The sequence below is a fragment of the Lissotriton helveticus genome, chromosome 6 (genome assembly GCF_964261635.1).
Source record: "Lissotriton helveticus chromosome 6, aLisHel1.1, whole genome shotgun sequence".
In the NCBI taxonomy this organism is placed as follows: domain Eukaryota; kingdom Metazoa; phylum Chordata; class Amphibia; order Caudata; family Salamandridae; genus Lissotriton; species Lissotriton helveticus.
Window position 1 is genome coordinate 382,780,438 of NC_136067.1, and position 20,865 is coordinate 382,801,302.

A 20,865-nucleotide genomic window follows, 5' to 3' on the forward strand; every position below is an offset into this window, starting at 1 on the left:
AGGAGTAAAGTAGTGTAAAGTGCAGTGGCATAGAGTGCAGCGGTACAGAGTAGATTAGAGTGATGTACAGTAGATTGGCATAGAGTGCAGTGGAGTAGAGTCGAGTGTTACAGAGTAAAGTGCATTTGCGTAGACTGTATTGGCATAGAGTGCAGTGTGGTGGAGTGGAGCGGCGTTGAGTAAAATCATGCAGAGTAAATTGGAGAGGCCTAGACTGGAGTGGCATAGAGTGAAGTTGGCAAAGAGTGCAGTGGTGTAGAGTAGAGTGGTGTAGAGTGCATTGGCAAAGAGTCGGGTGGTACAGGGTTCAGTGGTACAGAGTGCAGTGGTACAGAGTGCAGTGGTGTAAAGTGGAGTGGTGCTGAGTGTAGTGGCATGTAGAGGTGCAGAGTGAAGTGAAGTATGCATAGTGTGATAGCACTTCGTCATTACAGACAACACATTTTCAATCGAAATGGCCATTACATTTGTGCAGACCTACAGTTTCACTAATAAAACTCTACAGCGCACGAACGATAATGCGTTGAAATGGCATGACCTAGTGTATTGATTGGTTTTGATCATATTGATCATAATATTGAAGTATTTGTTTCCAACAGACTTAAGAATTAACATAAAATGTGCTTCATTTATGTGTTCTTAATTCTGATATATTCTGAAAAACATACACAGTTCAGAAAAATGCAAGTGTTGCGCATTTCTTCCTGGTTGAGTGTGCTCTGGGAGGCACTGGTAATGCCTTACCCACTGTGGTGTAGCCTGTTTGTACAGTCTCCACTATACATCGTGCAACTGTTCCCTTGGTCACTGGTGATCGCTTGCTTGCCCTGGCAATGGAGACGAATAATTGGTTTCCTTTACGAAAACCCTTTTGTTTCTTGTAGATAGTACATTAGTGCCCTTCGCACATTCAGTGTGTGGTAGGTTCTTTCTGCTGGTGTCTTTGGTTTTTGAAAGAAAGCTGTTAGTTGTATGCTTTGGTTGACATGGAGTTGTGATGGTGAACAGCCTTTGCAACGCAACTTTTACAACGCACTACCTTTACAACGCAACTTTTACAACGCAAACTATTACAACGCATTGCTCTGGGGTGCGCTCTAGGATAGGGAATAGGTTAATTTACTATCCAATAACCTTCCCTAGTGTCCACGGGGACTGGAGTTGGAATAGTCAATTAAACTATTCACTATCCAGCACCCCAAAGCACTATGCGTTGTAATGGACTGCGTTGTAATACTTACGTTGTAAAGGCATGCGATGTAAATGCATGCGTTGTAATGTCATACATCCAGTTGTGATACCACCTTTGGTAGGAACTGTGGATGTTTTCAAGGACCACCTTGTCCTTATGGATTTGCTGGTATGATTCCTGTATTGTCAGGGATTGTATCTAGTTGACTCTGCGTAATGAAGTGATCGCTATCAGAAACGTTGTCTTCAGGGTTAGAAACTTTAGCTATGTCTTGAGCATAGGTTCAAAAGTCTCTGCAATGAAAGTGTTAGTACCATGTTTAGGTTCTCATGGGGACTGGTACCGCTCTTGGGTGGTGCAACCCTTTTTTAACCTTCCAGGAATCTTTTGACTACTGGAAGTTTGCAAAGCCTACTTCCTGATGTATTGCTGGTATAAGCTACTATTGCTGCTAGGTGTACCTTTAGAAACGCTTAGGTCAGACCACAGTCCAACAGGTGTGTGAGGTATGTTAGTACTGTCTCCTGATCTGTCCTTGTTTCCATCCTTCTGTTATCTGTGCACCAGTGGATGTATCTGTTCCATTTTTCTCTGTAGCATTTTCTTGTTATTGGTTTCTTTGCTTCCATAAGGATTCTCATCATCCTGGGAGGAAGCTGTAGGCGACTGAATGGAATTCTAGGTATTCAGGAGCCATGCTGCTAGGTTGAGAGTGGCTGGTTGTAGATGGTACACTCTTTCGTTCTGCATTGTTAGCAGGTATTTTTCTGCATTGATTAGGATCACGTCCCCTCCACATATCTCCATCAAGTCTGAACACCAGGTCTGTCTGGCCCATTGTGAGGCTATGAGAATGAGCATCGTCTCAGGTTGCCTGTCCTTGTCCAGGACCTTTGGGATCAGGGGAATAGGTAGAAAGGCTTATGCAAATGTCCCCGACCAGTCTAGTGACTGGAAATTCCCTTTGGATTGGTAGTATGGAAACCTGGAGGCAAAGCTTTGGCATTTTGCGGACTTGTGAAAAGATCTAAGCTTGGAGTGCCCCAAACCTTGAAACTGTTGTCTAGTACCTCCTGTTTTAACTCCCATTCATGGGAGGTGTTGTCTTGCCTGGTTAGTCTGTGTACCTCTGTGTTGTGTTTTCCTGGCAGGTTAATCGTCTGCAGTGTGATTTCTCTTGGAATCGCCCCCTCCATATTTCTTAAGCTAGCTTGGACAGACGGAAGGACTTTGTTCCCCCTTATTTTGTTGAGGTAGAACATAGTTGCTGTGTTGTCCATTTGGATCGTTACAGTCTGACCTATTATATGAATATGGAGTGGGTTCAAGGCAAGGCAAGAAAGACTGTCTTCATCTCCAGATAGTTTATGTGTTTCACAGCATCCAATGGATTTTAGAGCCCTACGACCTTCAGGCTGCCTGCCTGTGCTACCTAACCCTTGTGGGAGGCATCTGTAGTTATGGTCGCCGTAGGAACTGGTGTTCACGGTTGTTGAGTTCCACCATTCTATTTACTTTTGTACCTTTACTGTGACAACCACTAGATCCTCCTAGTACCCAGTCTTCTATGTGGTATGAGTGAGATGAATGATGCCCATCAGTTTCATACCAGTCCTCACTGTCAGAAACCGACCCGTCTGGTAAAGGCGGCTTTGTTCCTCAATCGCTCCTGCTCTCTTGTGAACTTGGTACACTTGTGCTGTCTTTGAGTTTAAGGTTGCACCCAGGAACACTTTCAATTGTCCTGGTTGTGGTGAGGATTTTTTAGGTTTATTGTAAATCCAAGATGTAGTAATGTCGCCATCACTGTCTGCATGTCCCTGTGGCATTTTCTACTTTGATTGTGTTTTTACTAACCAGTATTCTCGGCAATGGTATACAAGAATGCTTCATCTTCTTAGGTAGGTTGCTACCGCTGCTAGACACTTTGGGCCAGATGTACAAATAATTTAGCGTAAATAGCTCGATTCACAGAATCAGGCCGATAGCGACTGGAAAAATACTTTTTCAAATAGTTCAAAATGCGACTTGTTATCGAATCGCACTTTGCATTTGCGATTTAGTATTTGTAAGCGGCGTGTTTACGACGTTCCTTACAAATACCGATTTTATATGGTATGTATTACTGTTTTGCAACTGAATTCCAGTTGCAAAACAGTAACATTTTACCACCAGCATAAAACTGGTGGTAACCCATTCTCAAAGCGGAAGGAGGTCCCTAGGGAGTAACCCTTTACTCCAGTCCTGTGCACCACTCCCCCTGGCCTCTGCCTTAGTGATGTGACTGAGGACTCCTCTTCTGCCCCATCCCTCGAGGCCCCGAGGTTCGGTTCCCACCTGCCACAGACCTTTGCATCTCCTGATGTAGACCAGTCTGTCTTCTTCTTCCGTTCACTTTTGTCAAGCTCTTGTCACCTTTACTTTGACTTGTTCTCCCAACATATTTCCCGTGTATTTCTGCCATATTATTGTGCCATCGTATTTCTGAATGGTGTTTGTTGTTATTCCTTTGCAGTCACCACCATGGTTTTTTTTATTCCAGCCCCACTCCTGCACATCACTAGTTTCCCACCCTCCAGCCTGCCACTCCCACCTCCCAAGTCTACTTATGGAGGCTGCCATGTAGCCACGCCGCTGGAACGCCGGCAAGCCGTCTACACCCGTCGGTGCCTAAACCACGCCCAGCGCCAGGACCCCTGCATCTCCTGCCATCAGCCACAACACCACCTCAAAGCTTCTAGACCTAGCCCCTGGTGACTCTGACAACAACTGCTGCATCTCCGCAACGAGACACACAGAGGGACCCTTTGCCTGCCAGCACTGCTGTTTCACCTGCAACACCAGAACCCTCGCCACACCTACAAAGCCGACATTCAACCCCTCAGAACCGGTCCACTGCATGCTGATCAATGCCCGATCCCTCTGCAAGCCTGCCATGAAATATGGGACACCATCACCACTTCCAGCCCTGACGTAATGTTTATGACTGAGACCTGGCTTACACCGTCCTCAGCACCAGACATCGTGACTGCGACACCCCACAGCTACAAGAAGAAACCTAGAACGCCAATAAACACGGAGGGGGCATCACCATTATCCATAAGGAGACCATCTATTGCACCACCACTGAAGTCAACATCTCATCAACTAGGGAACACCTCATCTTCTAAATCCAACTCGACGCTAACACTACCGTCAGAGGAACTCTCGCCTACCAACCCCCAGGCCGCCGCCCCAACTTTTGCAACATCATCTCCAAACTTATTGCCACACTGGCAATGGACTCCAAGCACTACATCCTCCTAGGCTACATCCACTTCGACCTAAAGTATCCCAATGACACCAACTCTGTCAACCTCCTGGAAAGCATGAGCAAAGTCGGACTAATACAACTGGTCACCAGTCACATACCCTGCGTAGGACACACCCTGAACGCAATCTTTGCAACTGGCAATAGAATCAAATTCAGCCACACCACTAAACTCACCTAGTCAGACCACAGCATCGTCCACTTCACCATCATTGGATCACCAAGACCCACCTCCACGCTACACACCATCCACACCATCCACACCCCCGTCAGCCATAGTTGGAACAATATCACCGAGACCCAATGGACTGCTGGCCTCAACACTACCAAACTACACATCACCTACAACTGTTGCTGCTCCCCTTCCCAGCCAAGCCATCAACCGCCAACTCACTGACCAACTAGAAGGATACAATCTACTCAACGCCACCCAATCCGGATTCCGCTCCAACACCAGGACCATCCTCAACCTGTCAGCGACCTTCAATACTGTATCCCACCACATCCTCATCACCAGACTTCACTACATCGGCATCAGAGGAAACGCCCTCAAGTGGATCACCTCCTTCCTCACAGGACGCACATAGAAAACCCGCCTACCTCCCTTTACCTCCGAACCCAAGAGTATCATCTGCGGAGTCCTCCAAGGATCCTCCCTCAGACCCACTCTCTTCAATGCCTACATGACTCCCCTGGCCGCCATCGTCCACACCCATGGACTCAACATCATCTCATACACTGATGACACCCAGCTCATCCTCGCAGTAGCCTCCTTCTGCTTCCACACCCTCTGCATGCCTTGTAAGATCTTCAGGTGGATCCCTGTCAACATCAGGAAAACAGTAAACCAAGCCCTTGTCACCAGCCGACTGGACTACAGAAGTGCTCTCTATGCCGGAGCAACTTCCTATCCCCTCAAACAACTACAGACTATACAGAACCCTTCACCCAGACTCATCCCCGACCTCCCCAAACAGACCAGCATCCCCCACCTCAGAAACCACCATTGGCTCCAAGTCCAGAAGAGATACCAATTCAAGCTGCTGACCCATGCCTACAAGGCCCTCCACAACACCGTACCCTCCTACATCGACCACCTGACCTTCCACCAACTGACCAAACAACTGAGATCCACCTCCCTTGCCCACATCCCATGCATCCAGCGAAGCTGCAGCGGTGGTCGTTCTTTCTTCTACCTCTCCGCTGAGTTCTGGAATGACCTCCCACTGCACCTCCAAACCTCCTCCTCACTTGTCGACTTCAGAAAAGGACTCAAGACATGGCTCTTTGACTAAGCCTCTCCATTCTGAGCACATGGACACCCTCCTAGGGTGAGAAGCAGAGCTATACAAATACCAACTGTTTGATTGAGAATGTAAAAAAATAGTTTTAAGAGCAGACAGTGGTCCCACAAACTTACTCTTAAAAAATTTAACTTAAAGGGTTCTTTTTTTTTCTTTTTTAAACGCAGCTCGTTTTCCTTTAAGGAAAGCGGGTGACTTTAAACAAAAAAAAGCACAGACATGGTGATCTGCTGACCCAGCAGGCCACCATCCTTATGATGACAGTGATTCCTAACAGGTCGCAAACTGCGACCTACCTCATTAATATTCATGAGGTAGATCGAGTTATGACCCACAAGGAATCCCTAAATGAAACTCAATGAGCTTCATACATTAGGAAATCGGTATTCCTTATATTTGTACATCTGGTGCTTTGTGAATACCGTTGGTGAAGATTTCATGCCGAAGGGTAGACCCCTGAACTGGTAGTGTATCTTGTCTAGAATGAAGCAAAGATACTTCTTGTGTCTTTGGTTCATAGGTATGTGTAAGTAAGCGTCCTTTAAGTCCAAGTTGGCCATGAAATTCCCTTTCCTTAAGAGTGGCATTACTCCCTTTAGCGTTGTCATCTTGAAGTGTTTAGTTCATATAAACTTGTTTAGAAATCTGAGCTCTGGGATTGGTCTTAGTGTTAAGTCTTGTTTTGGTACCAGAAAATATGGGAAGTAGATCCCATTGCCTGTTTTCCTTAGGGGAACCCTTTCTAGGGCTCTCTTTTGGAAGAGATCTTTGACCTCTTTCCTGAGTTGTGTGAGCTCTTGTCCACATACATTTTTTGTCTTTAAGGGCAACTGTGGGTGTTTTGATGATTTCCATATTTTAATATGTTCAGGATACAGTTGTCTGATGTGATTGTCCTCCACTCCTTGAGGAACCCCCCCTATTCTGCCCCCCAAGGTTGTTTGGAGGTGGGCCTAAGTGATGACTGACTCATTGCCTGCTGAGCCTCACCCTCTGTGAGGTTGACCTCTTCCTTTTGTTCTGCCTCGAAAGGATCGTCTCGCCAGGTGTTGCCACTGATGGTGTGGCGTTGTTGAGTAGGAAGGTTTGTGTTGATTTGGGGCAGTTGTTGTTGCTGCACAGTTGAGAATGCCGCCTTGCTTGTGAGGCTTGTTTGAAGTCCCTCCTCTTCTGAACTTTCCTCTGAACTGGAGTGCTCCCATGGCCATCACAGTGTCATTATCCTTTTATAACTGCTGTAGTGCACCATCTACTGCTTTTCCGAACAGAGAATTACCTGTGAGGAGCATGTTGATTATCGAGGCCTGTACTTCTGTCTTGAATCATGAAACCCTGAGCTTGTCTCCTGGGTGTTGTCCTCATGCACATCTGCCATCTGGCAGTATCAGGTCATCCAGGGCAGATTTAAGGCAGGTATTGGCAATATTTTTGCCCTACTGGATTACTGTCTCGGCCCTCTTTAGGTACTCTTCTGGAAGGAGGTTCATCAGGCCATCTGTCTCGTCCCATTGCTGGTGTCCATAGCGGTTAAGGAACATGTTGGAGTTCCCTATTCTCCACTGTATGGCTGCCTCTTTCTCCATCTTGCTTCCCACCAGATCAAGCCTCTTGATCACCTTCTGTGGTGGTGGCCCAGTTGATGTGGGGGCATTGTTTCTCTTCCTTGCAGTGGAGACAATGATGGAATCTGAGGGGACATTGCCCTTTATGTATTCCAGGTCCTAAGGGGAGTGTTTGTATTTTTTCTCTACTCAAGGAGTTACTGCTCTTGCAGTACCCGGTTGACAAAAGGCCTCTTCCCCTGGTCGAGGATGCTAGGGAGCATGGGTAAGTATCGTTTAGCCTTTTGTGAAAGCATCAGGATTTCTAAAGGGAGCACACTTCCCCTTTCTCCTCTTTTAGTTGTACCCCATAAGTGTCTGCAGCCCTTTTGATGAGGCTGTTATATAGGGACAAGTCTCGAGGGATAGCTTTCTAACCCTGCCTCTAGGAGCTCAGCGTTGAGGTCCAGCCTTGTGTCCACGAACAGGTGTTAGTCCTTGACAATAGCTGTTTTTTTGGCCGTTTACAGCTCCTCTTGTTCCACCTCACGTGGCTCTGGAGTTGCTGGGACCCCCAAGCCTAACTGGTCATCTTTGACCTCAGTGGTTCCCGACGGTCTTGTCGGAATTTCTTCATGGAGTTGTCAAACTCCTTCTTTCTCTGATACAGACCCTTTCATTTCGACCTAGAGTTGTTTCTCCTTTCGCTCAACCATGAGTGCTCTTTGTTAGGCATCAGCTGTGGGTGGAGGTCCCTTTTTCAGAGTCGTGGGATCTCCAGGCCTCGGGCCCTTGCCTTTCTCTCTCGCTCCCTCTAGAGTGCTTGGTTGCATCAAAGGTTTTCTTGACGATTTGTGCCCCCTTTGGTGTCATTTAGTCAGGACCCGTGTGGCTTTTTGTTTGTGGGAACCTTCAGTAGTCAGGTGTTTCGATGCAGCTACTGCCTTCAAGGACTTAACGGTCATGCCTTTTGGCGGTTTGGTTACCTTTTGCCGTTTCTTATTGCCATCCTTTGGCAATTCCCCCCTTTACTTATCTTTTTTCAATGTCAGTTGTGGAGTTCTCGCTATCCGACTCCCCTCCTCGTGCTGGTTCAGCTTCCTCCAAACTCAGTGCAGGCTTTGCAGTCTTCATCATTGTGGTCCCTCAGCAGACAAAGGTTGCAGACCTTGTGGGAGTATCCTGAGGCGAATTTGTGGTGACAGTTGGGCCAGAACTTAAAAGGGGTATTTTCCATGGCCCTTTATTGCCTCTCCCCTTTTCATTCTCAGCGGACATGAATTTTACCAGCTGCATCCCCATCGGGGTCGAGAAGGTTCCCCTTCTTTGTTGTTTTAAGCTTTTCGTTTTTATCGACTTGTTGGCTTCTTTTCTCTGTGATTCTATGGAGCTCCTCCATCATGCTTCCAGACACAACAGTGAAAAAAGATTCTGAAGATAGCGACCATGTAACAGAACTTCCAGGGTGGCGACTGACATCACACAAAGGATGGACTTACCACCAAATGGTGACTGACTACACCCACACAAAAAAAGCCCAGAACAGGGACAATTCAGGAACCAACCACTAGATGGTTCAATAATGCACAGCATGTGAATCCAGAAAAGGATTCATGCTGCAAAACCTGGGTTGTTTGGCCCAAGTGGGGGCCTATAGGATGAAGGTGAGGGAAGTCTGCGGTAGCTTCTAAACTATGAATGGAAAGAGGGGAAGAGTTGAAAAAAGTAGGCAAATATCCCTAACCATTTCATCCATAGTGCATTGTCCATGGACTGTGGGTGTGGGAATCTAGAGGTGAAGTTTGGGTATCTTGTGTTTTCTGCTGTGGCAAAGAGGTCCACGTCAGGTAACCCCCATTGCTGGAAGTAGCAGAGGAGGACTGCCGGTGGAGTTCCCACTTGTGGACTTGTTGCAGCATCCTACTGAGAAGGTTGGAAAACTCATTGTCCACGCTATGGGAGTATTCCACCAACCGGTAAACTCTGTGGTGGAGAGCCCAGAGCCAGATGGACTGAGATAACAGAGAAAGCGGAGGGGAGTTGGTGCCCCCATGCTTCTGAACGTAATACATTGCTGTCATGTTGTTTGCCCACACGAGGACTACCTTGCCCACTATGGGGGGAAGGAACGCATTGAGGGCTAGATGGACAGCCAGCAGCTCCAGATAGTAGATGTGGGGACCCCTGTGAATGGGGCCCCACTGGTCTTGAACAATCAGGTTTTGTAGGTGCGCCACCCACCCACTGAGAGATGCCCCCGTTATGACAGTGATCTGCGGAAATCGGTCAAGAAAGGGCCACCCAAGCAACAAGTTGTTGGTGTACCACAACTGCAGAAAGAGATGAGTGTGGTGGCTAATCAGCACTAGATTTTGCCAATGACACTACTTCTGAGACCACTGATGCGATGTGCATTCCTGCAGCGGGAGGATGTGTAATCTTACGTGGGGTACAATAGCAATGCAGAAGGCCATCATGGCAAAGAGGCGCATGACTGTCTGTACTGTGACTTGTTGATTTGGCTGAAAAAGAGGCATCAACGCTTGGAAGGACTGGAGTCTTGCCGCACTGGGATAGGGCTTGCCAACCTCTGCATTGAGGATGACTCCCAGGGTTGAATTTGAAGGGGCTGGAAATGGGACTTTCCAGCATAGATGGTAAAGTCCAGTTTGTGCGGGAGGTCTATTTTGGCTTGGGTGTGTGCACGGCTCTGCTGCTTCATTCCGTCTTAACCGGTCAACTGTCCAGGTATGAGAATAAATGGATGTCTTGTCTTCGCAGGTGTACAGCTTCTATTGCAAGACATTTGGTAGAAACTCAGGGTGTGGTGGTGACACCGAAGGGCAGCACTTCGAACTGGTAATGCTGACCACTTACTGCAAACCGAAGATAGCAACGATGGGCTGGATTAACAAGGATGTAGAAGTAGGCATCTTTTATATCGATAGCAGGTACAAAGCCATCTTGCTCTTGCAGAGGTATGAGATCCTGAAGAGTGACCATGTGGAAGCCTTCTGACAGGATGTACTCGTACACGGTTCTGAGGTCCAGAGTGGGCTTGAGGGAGGAAGTACAGAGAATATACTCCTGAGCCCTGTAGGTGTTGTCGCTTGGACCTCTTCCTGAAGCAGATGTTGGTGTTCTGGGGAGAAGACATGTCCACAGGTTTGTGTGGATATGAGCTCCAGCCTGTAACTGTGTTAAATTATGTCTAACACCCACTGGTCCGTGGTGACATGTTGCCAGGTGAGGAAGGGGTAGGTCACCCCTAGTGGGTATGCTGGCTCCGCATAATGAAAATGAACAATAATACTAATTTCAAACTGTACTGCCGGAGTATTTAGATTATAAACGCCAACAATTATGCTAACTGTTTAGCACAAAACTAATTAAAACTATTAAAAAAATGAAGACCAAGAATAGGGCAATGGAAGAATGATTTTGACTGGTGCAGTGCTGCCGAAAAAGTCTGCTATTAAAGCAGCGGCTGCGCAAGGAAACGGGAGAAAGTATGGAACCACTGGGTAGTATACAGAGGCTATATATTATTTACAAACGGCAGTGGTGGTCTCACCGGTAGCACATCATTCTTTGTTTGCATTCAATTTGAATTTTATAGTATTGGTACCCCTCAAGGTTAGATATCCACACCCCACTACTTAAGGTGTGAAACCACTACGGTTCCAAAAGGACCAAGTGTCAATTTAAAAAAAAATAAAGATAACCTTGGCACTCTGATCAGTTCAATATTTACACATGTGTAGTACACAGACCGATTTAGACAAGCAAAGAACGATTAATGACTTGTTGCTCAATTTAATAAAGATATATGAGACATACAAGTTTAGAAAATCCGATTCAAAAGCAAAACATTCCAATAACATTATATTTCACAAAAGGAGGGTACAGATCTGTACCCTCAATTTGTGAAATATAATGTTATTGGAACGCTTCAGATTGCTAAACTTGTATGTCATTAATTGTTCTTTGCTTGTCTAAATCGATCTGTGAACTACACATGTGTAAATATTGAACTGATCAGAGTGCCAAAGTATACAGAGGCCTTGGGAACCCGAAGGAGGAGGACGGGAGGGGACCCAGACTAGTAAGTGTAGATGAATCAAATACCACCTAATAGGCATCTCACAAGAGTGAGCTATGGAAGGAAAGTTGTAATATGTGAAAACAAACTCGCAATGTAAATCTGTTTGGATCAAAAATTATGCCTGTGTAACCAGGTGTATCTTGCAATTAATAACTGTTGAATAAAAAGATACCTTTAAAAAAATGAAGAAGAACCTTTCGTTGGTACCATAATTATACAGTCACAAGAACAGCCGTTTGTTCCCCACAGCTGGAACAATCCGACTGTACATCTGGAACAAACCGCGCCTTTAGAAATCGGGTGCCATTTAACAGAACGCTCATTTGTGGTGGATGCCTCACAAGTGCTGTTTTAATCATCAGGAATAGATTAACGTAAGTAACTACAATCGTTATTATCACAAACTAATTCATTTTACACATATGTCTCGGGTGAAATTGATTGTTTGCCTCGTCCCACTTGGTGGTCATTGCGCCACCTGGTGGTAGGGGCAGCACTTGCTTCTTGAGCGGTCATTTAGCAAAGATACACATAGTGGCTACAACAACGGTGCTCTTACATACTTAGTTGTGCATCGAGCTCACCCCATGTATCCGGCACAAGGCAGATGATACTCGCACAGGGAGGCATATGCTATGACGTTTTTCAGAGTGCGAGTTTGGTTACAGTATAGCGCCTAAGCAGCACTAAAGTCAACATCTGAGTATCTCTTACTACACGCAGAGATCTAATCGGACTTTTGAAAGGTAAAAAAAAGTTCCCCTACTTTTTGTTAAGAAAACAACCTCCCCGCCCTCTTTCACTAACTGAGATATGTAGCAAGCAACAACAAGCACTGGCAAAGCCAATAGGTGTGACAGTGGGTGTATTGTTTTGTCATTTGCAAATATTTTTTTGGGGGAAAGATGCCAGACCCGCATCACCTGTGGCAGTGAAGGGAGCCACGGTGTGTGTGAATGCACGCCTGATGAAAGAGCAGAAGGTCATCACTCACAGTGATGGCGTAAGCGGGTCAACCCACTGCCCCCTGCTATAGGTTGCAGTGGGCAGAAGAAACGTGTAAATGACACAATAATAGACCAATGGATAAAGGGGGATCGGTGGAAGTCTTTATAAGTATGTTATACATAGAATTTCAGTAACACCATACATAAAACAGCTAAGCCTGTTGACTGGATTTTCATGGATAAGAAAGCGGTCTCTTTAGCAGTTGCTCAACAATATGAGCATCACTATGTTTACACCTGTGCATTATCATTATGTGGCAGGGCTACAGAATCACGGATTACAAAAAAACAAACGTTTCTGATTACTAGTGAATCCAATGAGTGGACCCATTCATTGGTGCAATTATAATAAATATTAGAGTGGTTTTAGGGGCTAGAAAGACTACTGAAAGCTCATGAAATGTAATTCGCTCATACAATAGTCGGTATTGTAACATTATTTTTTCTCAGTCTCTTCATATACAGTCACAAAAACCTCAAATGCATTTTCTTCCCAATAATTACACAAATGCACAAGTTACTTACCTTCGGTAACGATATATCTGTAAGAAACAGTAGTTAGTGTTAGATTCCTTACCTTAGAATATCCCCAGGCGTCAGACTGGATCCGGAAAGTTTTGCGTAGCAGTACCCCTGCGCTTCAGTAGGCATCGTCTGCGGCTCCGCGTCCGTTGTCGGTGTTGTTGGCACCGGGATGACGTCGGAGTACTTAGACGCCGCCCTCGCGAGCTGACGTCAGTTCTTATACACAGCTTTTCTGCGCCTTGAGCGCAGAGCCATGATAAAAACCAACACTGGTGCCATGAAACTAGGGCCCTAAAAGGGATGAACCTTAACCCTAGATATCGGTTCGCAGAACGGGGAGGATGGGTGGGGCGGTAAGGAATCTATAACTAACTACTGTTTCTTACAGATATATCGTTACCGAAGGTAAGTAACTTGTGCATCTGAAAGAAACAGGTTAGTGTTAGATTCCTTACCTTAGAATAGATACCCCAGCAATACCAACCCCGGTGGTGGGTCTGCAAACCAATGATCACACCAGAAAGTCCTGGAGAACAGAACGGCCGAAAAAGCCGTCTCTCCGGACTTGGCTGTCCTGGCAGTAGTGTCTAGCAAACTTGTGCAGCGAGGCCCACGTAGCTGCCTGACAGATGTCCTGCAAGGGGACTCCCCGACCCAGGGCAGCAGTAGCCGCCATGGCCCGAGTGGAAAGGGCCCTACGCCCAACAGGAGGCTCCTTTTTAGCCAAAGAATAGCATGCGTTGATGCACAACACGACCCACCGAGAGATGGTCCGCCTGTGCACCGCCCGTCCCTTCTTAGCGCCCATGTAACCAAGAAAGAGCTGGTCGTCCACCCGGAACTGGCGTGTGCGATCCAGATAGAATGAGAGCGCACGTTTTGGGTCCAGACGGTGGAGCCTCTCTTCCTCTTTCGAGGGTTGCAGAGGTGGAAAGAAGGTGGGCAAGGTGAGGGACTGCCCGATGTGAAAGGCTGTGACTACCTTGGGCAGGAAAGAGGGATGCGTTCTCAAGACAACTTTGTCCGGATGGACAGAAAGGAAAGGAGGTTTGGAAGATAGAGCCTGGAACTCACTCACTCTCCTGGCAGTGGTGATGGCAACCAGGAAGGCAGTCTTTAGAGTGAGAAAACGAAGAGGGCATTTGTGAAGTGGCTCGAAAGGAGCGCACATCAAATAAGTAAGAACAAGGTTCAGGTTCCACTGAGGCATCACGAAAGAAACAGGAGGAAACATGTGAGTGATGCCCTTCAAGAATCTATTTACAACAGGGGACTTGAAAAGAGAAGGCTGATAGAAGGCTGAAATGGCAGAGAGGTAGCCCTTGATAGTGCCCAGAGCAGAGCCCTGCTGGGCAAGAGAAAGAAGAAAGAGGAGAACCTCTGAAAGGGGGGCAGAAAGGGGATCCACAGCCTTTGCTGTGCACCATGCCACAAATGTATTCCACCTGCAGTCATATACCGATTTTGTGGAGGGACGCCTGGCTGCCAGAATCACATCACAGACTTCAGGAGGCAAGTCAAATGGCCTCAACTGCCACCGCTCAATCTCCACGCATGGAGGTGGAGGCTGGACAGGTTCGGGTGGAGGACCGTCCCCTGCTGCTGCAACAGAAGGTCCTCCTGAAGAGGCAGACGAATCGGGGGATCGACTGACATACTTAGTAGCTTGGGATACTAGTATCTTCGTGCCCAGTCCGGAGCCACTAGGATGACTTGGGCCGGGTCGTGCCTGATCTTCTTCAGCAATCTGGGCAGAAGTGGTATAGACGGAAAGGCGTACAACAGACCACAGCTCCACTCACGACGAAAAGCGTCGCCGAGCGAGTGCCGCCTTGGAAATTCCAACGTTCAGAACTGATGACATTGCGCGTTCTCTTCGGTGGCGAATAGATCTAACCAAGGCTCTCCCCACTGCTGAAAGAGACCTTGTGCCACTTCAGAGTTCAGACGCCATTCGTGATCCATCATGCACCAACGGCTGAGTTTGTCCGCCCTAACGTTCAGAGAACCTGCCAGGTGTTGAACCACCAGGGTCACGCCCTGATGTTCCAGCCAGTGCCAGAGGCGCAGAGCCTCCTGACACAGGGTCCACGACCCCACCCCACCCTGTTTGTTGGAGTACCACATGGCGGTGGTGTTGTCCGTAAACACCTGCACTACACTCCCCCGGACAGAGGGGAGGAATGCTTTCAGTGCAACCCGGATCGCCCGCAGCTCCAGAAGGTTGATGTGGAGCCGGGACTCCGCCGGAGACCAGAGGCCTCTGATCTCCGCCTCTCCCATGTGGCCCCCCCAGCCCAGGAGGGACGCATCCGTCATGACTACGTGCTCCGGTTGGGGTAGGGAGAGGGATCTGCCGGTGACCCAAACGCGGTCCGTGAGCCACCACTGCAACTGTCTCGAAGTGCCCTCCGAGATCAGGACGTGGTTGGACAGGTTGCCTTGATGCTGGGCCCACTGAAACTTCAGGTCCCACTGCAGAGACCGCATCCGCCACCAGGCGTGATGCAACAGAAGGATACAGGAGGCCATCAGCCCCAGAAGCCACAGCATCAACCTGACCGAGACTCGGGATAAAGGCTGAAAGATCAGAATCAGAGCCTGAATATCCCGAACCCGCTGTTCAGGAGGATAAACCCGAAACCGCGCCGAGTCCAGAACCGCTCCGATGAAGAGGAGCTTCTGAGAGGGACACAGGTGTGACTTCGGCACATTGATGGAGAACCCCAGCAGGTGCAGGAGGTCGGCTGTATTCTGGAGGTGGCTGACGACTGTCTGGGGCGAGCCCGCCTTCAACAACCAGTCGTCGAGATAGGGGAAGACTGAAACCCCTAACCTGCGCAGATGAGCTGCGAACACCGCCATCACTTTCGTGAACACCCGAGGGGCGCTGGTAAGGCAGAAGGGGAGCACTGTAAACTGAAAGTGCTCGTGGCCTACCGTGAACCGCAGGTAGCGCCGGTGGGCCGGCAGGACGGGGATGTGAAAATAAGCATCCTGTAAGTCCAATGCCACCATCCAGTCTCCAGGGTCTAGGGCAGCTAAGACCTGAGCCAAAGTCAGCATCTTGAACTTCTCCTTCCAGAGGAAGCCGTTGATGTCCCGCAGGCCCAAGATAGGGCGTAGGCCCCCTTTGCCCTTCCTGGGAACCAGAAAGTAGTGGGAGTAACAACCACACCCTACTTTTGGCCCAGGAACACGCTTGATGGCCCCCTTGAGGGCCAAGAGGGCCAAGGGGGCCATCTGCATCAACTTGCAGAAGTTGCAAGTGATCCCCCGACACGTGGTGGTACTGCGGTGGCATGGCTGGAGGGGTCGCCTCGAAGGGGAGGGAGTAGCCCCTCCGGATGATTTGCAGCACCCACCTGTCCGATTAGATGGTGCACCAGTGGAGGAGGTGATGGCGAACCCTGCCCCCCACTGGGGTTGAATGGGCCTGAAAGCTCGGACTAGGAAGGCTTTGAGGCGGATGCTGCGGGGGTGAATGTGGACTGGCCTCGCTGCCGTCCCCTGGCACCACCGAGCGGCGGTTACCACGTTCGCCGCCACTCTGGATGTTAGTCTGTGGCCCGTGGCTGGCAGGACGTGTGGGGGCGCCCCTCCCTTAGCCACAAAAGGGGCGAAAGGCAGAAGTCTACTGGCACTGGCACTGGCCCAACAGGCCCAAGGACTTGGCCGTAGCCCTGGAGTCCTTTAAGCGCTCAAGCGCACTGTCTGCCTTGTTGCCAAAGAGGCGACGGCCATCAAACTGCATGTCCATGAGGGTGTTCTGGACATCAGCCGATAAGTTTGCGGACCTCAGCCAGGCGTATGTATGTATGTATGTATTTTAATGCTTATTAAGCGCAGCTGTCACCCAGCGGGTATCCTGGCGCTGAGATCAGTTCCACCATCTGGTCAACGTTTATTCTGCCCTAGGGAAGAGATAAGTTTTAAGGTCCCTTTTAAATGAAATCAGATTTTGTCTGCTCCTCAGTGTTAAAGGTAGAGTGTTCCACATTGAGGCGGCCGTAAAACTAAAAGCGCGGCCGCCCATTCTCACTCTATTTATTCTTGGGATTTTCACTAAGAAAGCTGAGGCGGATCTCAGAGGTCTGGCAGCCTGATACCACGAAAAGAGATTTTGCAGTGGTATTGGTCCTTGACCATGCAGAGCTCCAAAAATCAGGCATGAGGCCTTATAGGAGATCCTCTGCTGGACCGGTAACCAATGTAAGATTGCCAGAGCTCCGGCAGAAGAGGCCGAGCGAGGCAAGGACAGGGCTAGTTTAGCCGCCATATTTTGAATCCTTTGTAATTTAAGGATCAAGTTCTTTGGGGCTCCTAGAAGTAGTGCGTTACAGTAGTCTAACCTACTGAGAATGGTACTACGCACTACTTCTACTCTAGCTTCCCGAGGGAGAAGCGGCAGTATCTTCCGTAGAGCACGGAGCAGACCCATACATGTCCCAACGGTCCTGTTCACCGAGGCGTCCAGTTGTAGGTTCGATTCAAACATGACTCCCAGATTGCGGGCCGAGTCTGCCGCCTCCACCGAGCCTGGAATGGAAGTAGGCCAAAAGTCTTCCGGCAATGGGCGAGGGAGTCGGTCTGAAGAGCAGTGCAGTATCTCCGTCTTTGCGCCATTGAATTGGAGTGAATTGGCTTGCAACCACTCTGCTGTGGCCGACATACACTGATGGAAAGTGTCCCTCGACACTGCCTCTGAACCCTCAAAAGAAAAAATCAATTGGGTGTCATCGGCATAATTGATGACTTGAATGCCGAAAGACCTTATTAGTTGTATCAGGGGCTGGAGGTACAAATTAAAAAGAATCGGACTTATCGCCGACCCCTGGGGGACACCCTGGTTCACCTGGCGTATGTCAGAGCAGAAAGGTGGTAGTGTTACTGCCTGTTGTCTCTTATCCAGATATGATGAAAACCAGGCTAGTGCCGAGCCCGTTATTCCCGCATTGCAGAGACCGTCGTTGCAATCGCCCTGTCTAGCGAGTCCGTAGTAACCAGCCCACAACGAATAGAGTACCGTGCCGCATCTCGCCCCTCCGCAAGGGCTTGGGCGAGTTTTACCCGGGCCTCCTCCGGGCAAGCTGGCAGCACGTCCGCGACCGTGTCCCACAGAGAGTGGGTATAACGGCCCAAAAGGCAAGCGGTGTTGACCGACCGCAACTCAAACTGAGTGAGGAGAACAACTTCTTTCCGAACTGTTCATACCTTTTTGATTTCCCGATCAGGAGTAGCTGTCGGGAATGCGGTCTGGGAGTTAGAGGCCTGGATAACCAGACTCTCGGGGGTGGGGTGGGTGGACAGGAAGCCAGGGTCGCCAGGGGCCGGGCGGTGGCGTCTGGCCACGTTCCTATCTACAAGGGGACCTGTAGCGGGTCTGGACCAAGTGCCCAACAGAACGTCAGTAAGGGTCTCATTGAACGGCAGTAGAGCCACCGAAGAGCTTGCCTGTGGTTTGAGGACCTCAGTGAGGAGGTTAGTCCTCACGGCCGCGAAAGGGAGCTCAAGAGTCAAGGCCTTGGCTGCCCTCGTCAACACCACACTGTAGGCAGCCCCCTCCTCCGTAGCCACAGTAGGAGGGGAGACAAATCCAGTGTCGGGCGAAGTGTCCAAACCACTGGCCTCCCCTAGCTCACCTGCCCAGTCCTGAAATGACTGGCATTCCCATGCCAGAGGGTCCTCAGACCCCTCCCAATCCTCCTCGCCCTCCATCTCCTGGTAGTTCGGTACAAAGGATGGGGCCGGATCGTAGAAGAATTGCTCTTCTCTTGGCGTGAATGCGGCGTCGAGTGACGCCGTTCCGATGCCGGAACCGGATCGAGGGGGGGATCGGGGATGACGTCGCCCGGGGACAGTGTCGGGGGTGACACCCTGCGGGTCGGCACCGGCGGAGGGGTCGTAAGGTCGACCAGCGGCGACTCGGATCCGGACACGGATCCAGTGGGGCCATGCGGCTTCTGGACCGAAGTCGTCAATGGCGCCGGGGCCAAAGCAACCAGCCCGCTAGGCCACCCAGACGAACCCACGGGGCCCGAAGGCACCTCCGTGGGGCCCGTCGGAGGAGAGCGATTCCTCATGGTCACAAGGAATGCATCAATCTCCTCCGGCGTCGCGTTCAGCCCAGTGACCAGTGGGTATGGAGCTGGCTGCGGAGCCGCGTGGGCGGTGTCGCCCGCACCCCCGGCTGCATTGCGCGAGCGTCGGGGGGAGTCAGAAGAGCGGTGTCGCCTCTTCGACTTCTTGTGCCTCTTACCTGAGGACTTGGAGCCCAACGAATGGTGTCGACTCGCCGAGCTGTGATGACTGTGGCCCCGCGACCGGTCCCTCGACCTCCTCCTGGACCAGGACCGTGAACGGCGGGGCCGACTGCCGGAGCTCGAGGCGCTTACGGGACCGCTCCCGCCTTGCCTTCGATGTCAAGGCCCGGCAGTTGGGGCACGACTTGTCATCGTGGTCGGCCCCAAGGCAATACAGGCACAGGGCTTGAACCTGGGCATCCCTACCGGCACCGATAGTCTTACAACTGGAAACAGGATCAAAAAAGATCGAAACAGTTAGTCAAAAAGTGACTGAGGAGTACTGCTTTTTCCAGATCTGCGCTTGCTGGCGCGGAAAAAAGAAGAACTGACGTCAGCGCGCGAGGGCGGTGTCTAAGTACTCTGACGACGTCATCCCGGCGCCAACGACGGACGCGGAGCCGCAGACGACGCCTACCGATGCGCAGGGGTACTGCTACGCAAAACTTTCCGGATCCAGTCTGACGCCTGGGGATATTCGAAGGTAAGGAATCTAACACTAACCTGTTTCTTTCAGATATAGAATAGACATCACTGTATTTTTGAGAAATTACTCTTCGGCCCATCTCTTACTAGATTCATTTACAATATTATTATATAAGCCCAGCATTCACTAGGAACTCTACCCCCTCCACAAGGTCTTCAGAGTTCAGCTTCAAACAACCAAGGTAACAATCACCCAAGAAGATCTAAACTCCGGCCATCCGACAAAATGTCCTGAATGCCAACTACTAATCTTGCCTGAGCAAAAATGAATCACCCATCTCATAACTATACCGGATTTTCCTTTTGCATGAGTGTCCAAAGATCAAGCACGTCAACTCCACAGCTGTTGGCTACTTGAACACAGGCCTTGGCATACTCTCCAACAGTAGTATTGCAGCGGTTTAGTGGGTAACCTGGCATAAAAAGAAAGGAAACTCAAGTGGGAAACTAAGCAACAAAATGTTACATTTTGTCTATAAAAAAAGATAAGAACATTGGGAGCTCCATTGAAAACAATGAAATGCTCCCGGCTTCTAATAGCCGGAATAAGCCCGGAGTGCCAACTTTCCAATGTTGTCATACACAGCTGTTGATGTGAACAAAGGCCTCACGGAGCCCAAGGGGATTTCAACCCCCTGGGCTCTGTGAAGCCTTTGTTTTATTTGTTGAAAGATTCAGCCCTCTAGTGGCAGAATGTTCTAATAGCCTTATAGCCCTCTGAAGCTGGGCTATACCGGCTCGGGCCTTTAACGCTTCAGCTGGCTTTTAATGGCCAGTATAGCCCGCTATGGCGGGCTATAAGGCTGTATTAGAACTCTGGAATGTTGAGAGCTCCATTGAAGACAATAAGTGGATAAGGGTTTATAATGGCTGGAATTCGCCTGGAGCTCCAACATGCCAATGTTTGTCTTTGTGTTTCCCCTTTTTTAATTTAGAACACTCTACCCTTAGTGGGTTTATTGTTTTAATAGCCTTATAGCTATTGATTGTTCTTATAGCACTTCTGCCTCAGGCTATACCTGTTGTTAAAGGCCCTCACCCTCGTTATAGGGCCCTGCCTGCGGCTCACGTCTATAACTCAGGTTCAGGGACT

At 49.2% G+C, this 20,865-nt stretch overlaps 1 protein-coding gene across 2 annotated transcripts in view; it reads right to left on the bottom strand.

Moving 5' to 3' along the window:
- The window catches only part of IAH1 (isoamyl acetate hydrolyzing esterase 1 (putative)), a 264,357-nt gene that overhangs the window by 41,634 nt on the left and 201,858 nt on the right, over positions 1–20,865 (bottom strand). For both annotated transcript variants that reach the window (XM_078646786.1, XM_078646785.1), the window contains exon 5: positions 20,064–20,185. In XM_078646786.1, the coding sequence (XP_078502912.1) occupies positions 20,064–20,185 (122 nt within the window). The remainder of the gene's footprint in view (positions 1–20,063; positions 20,186–20,865) is intronic.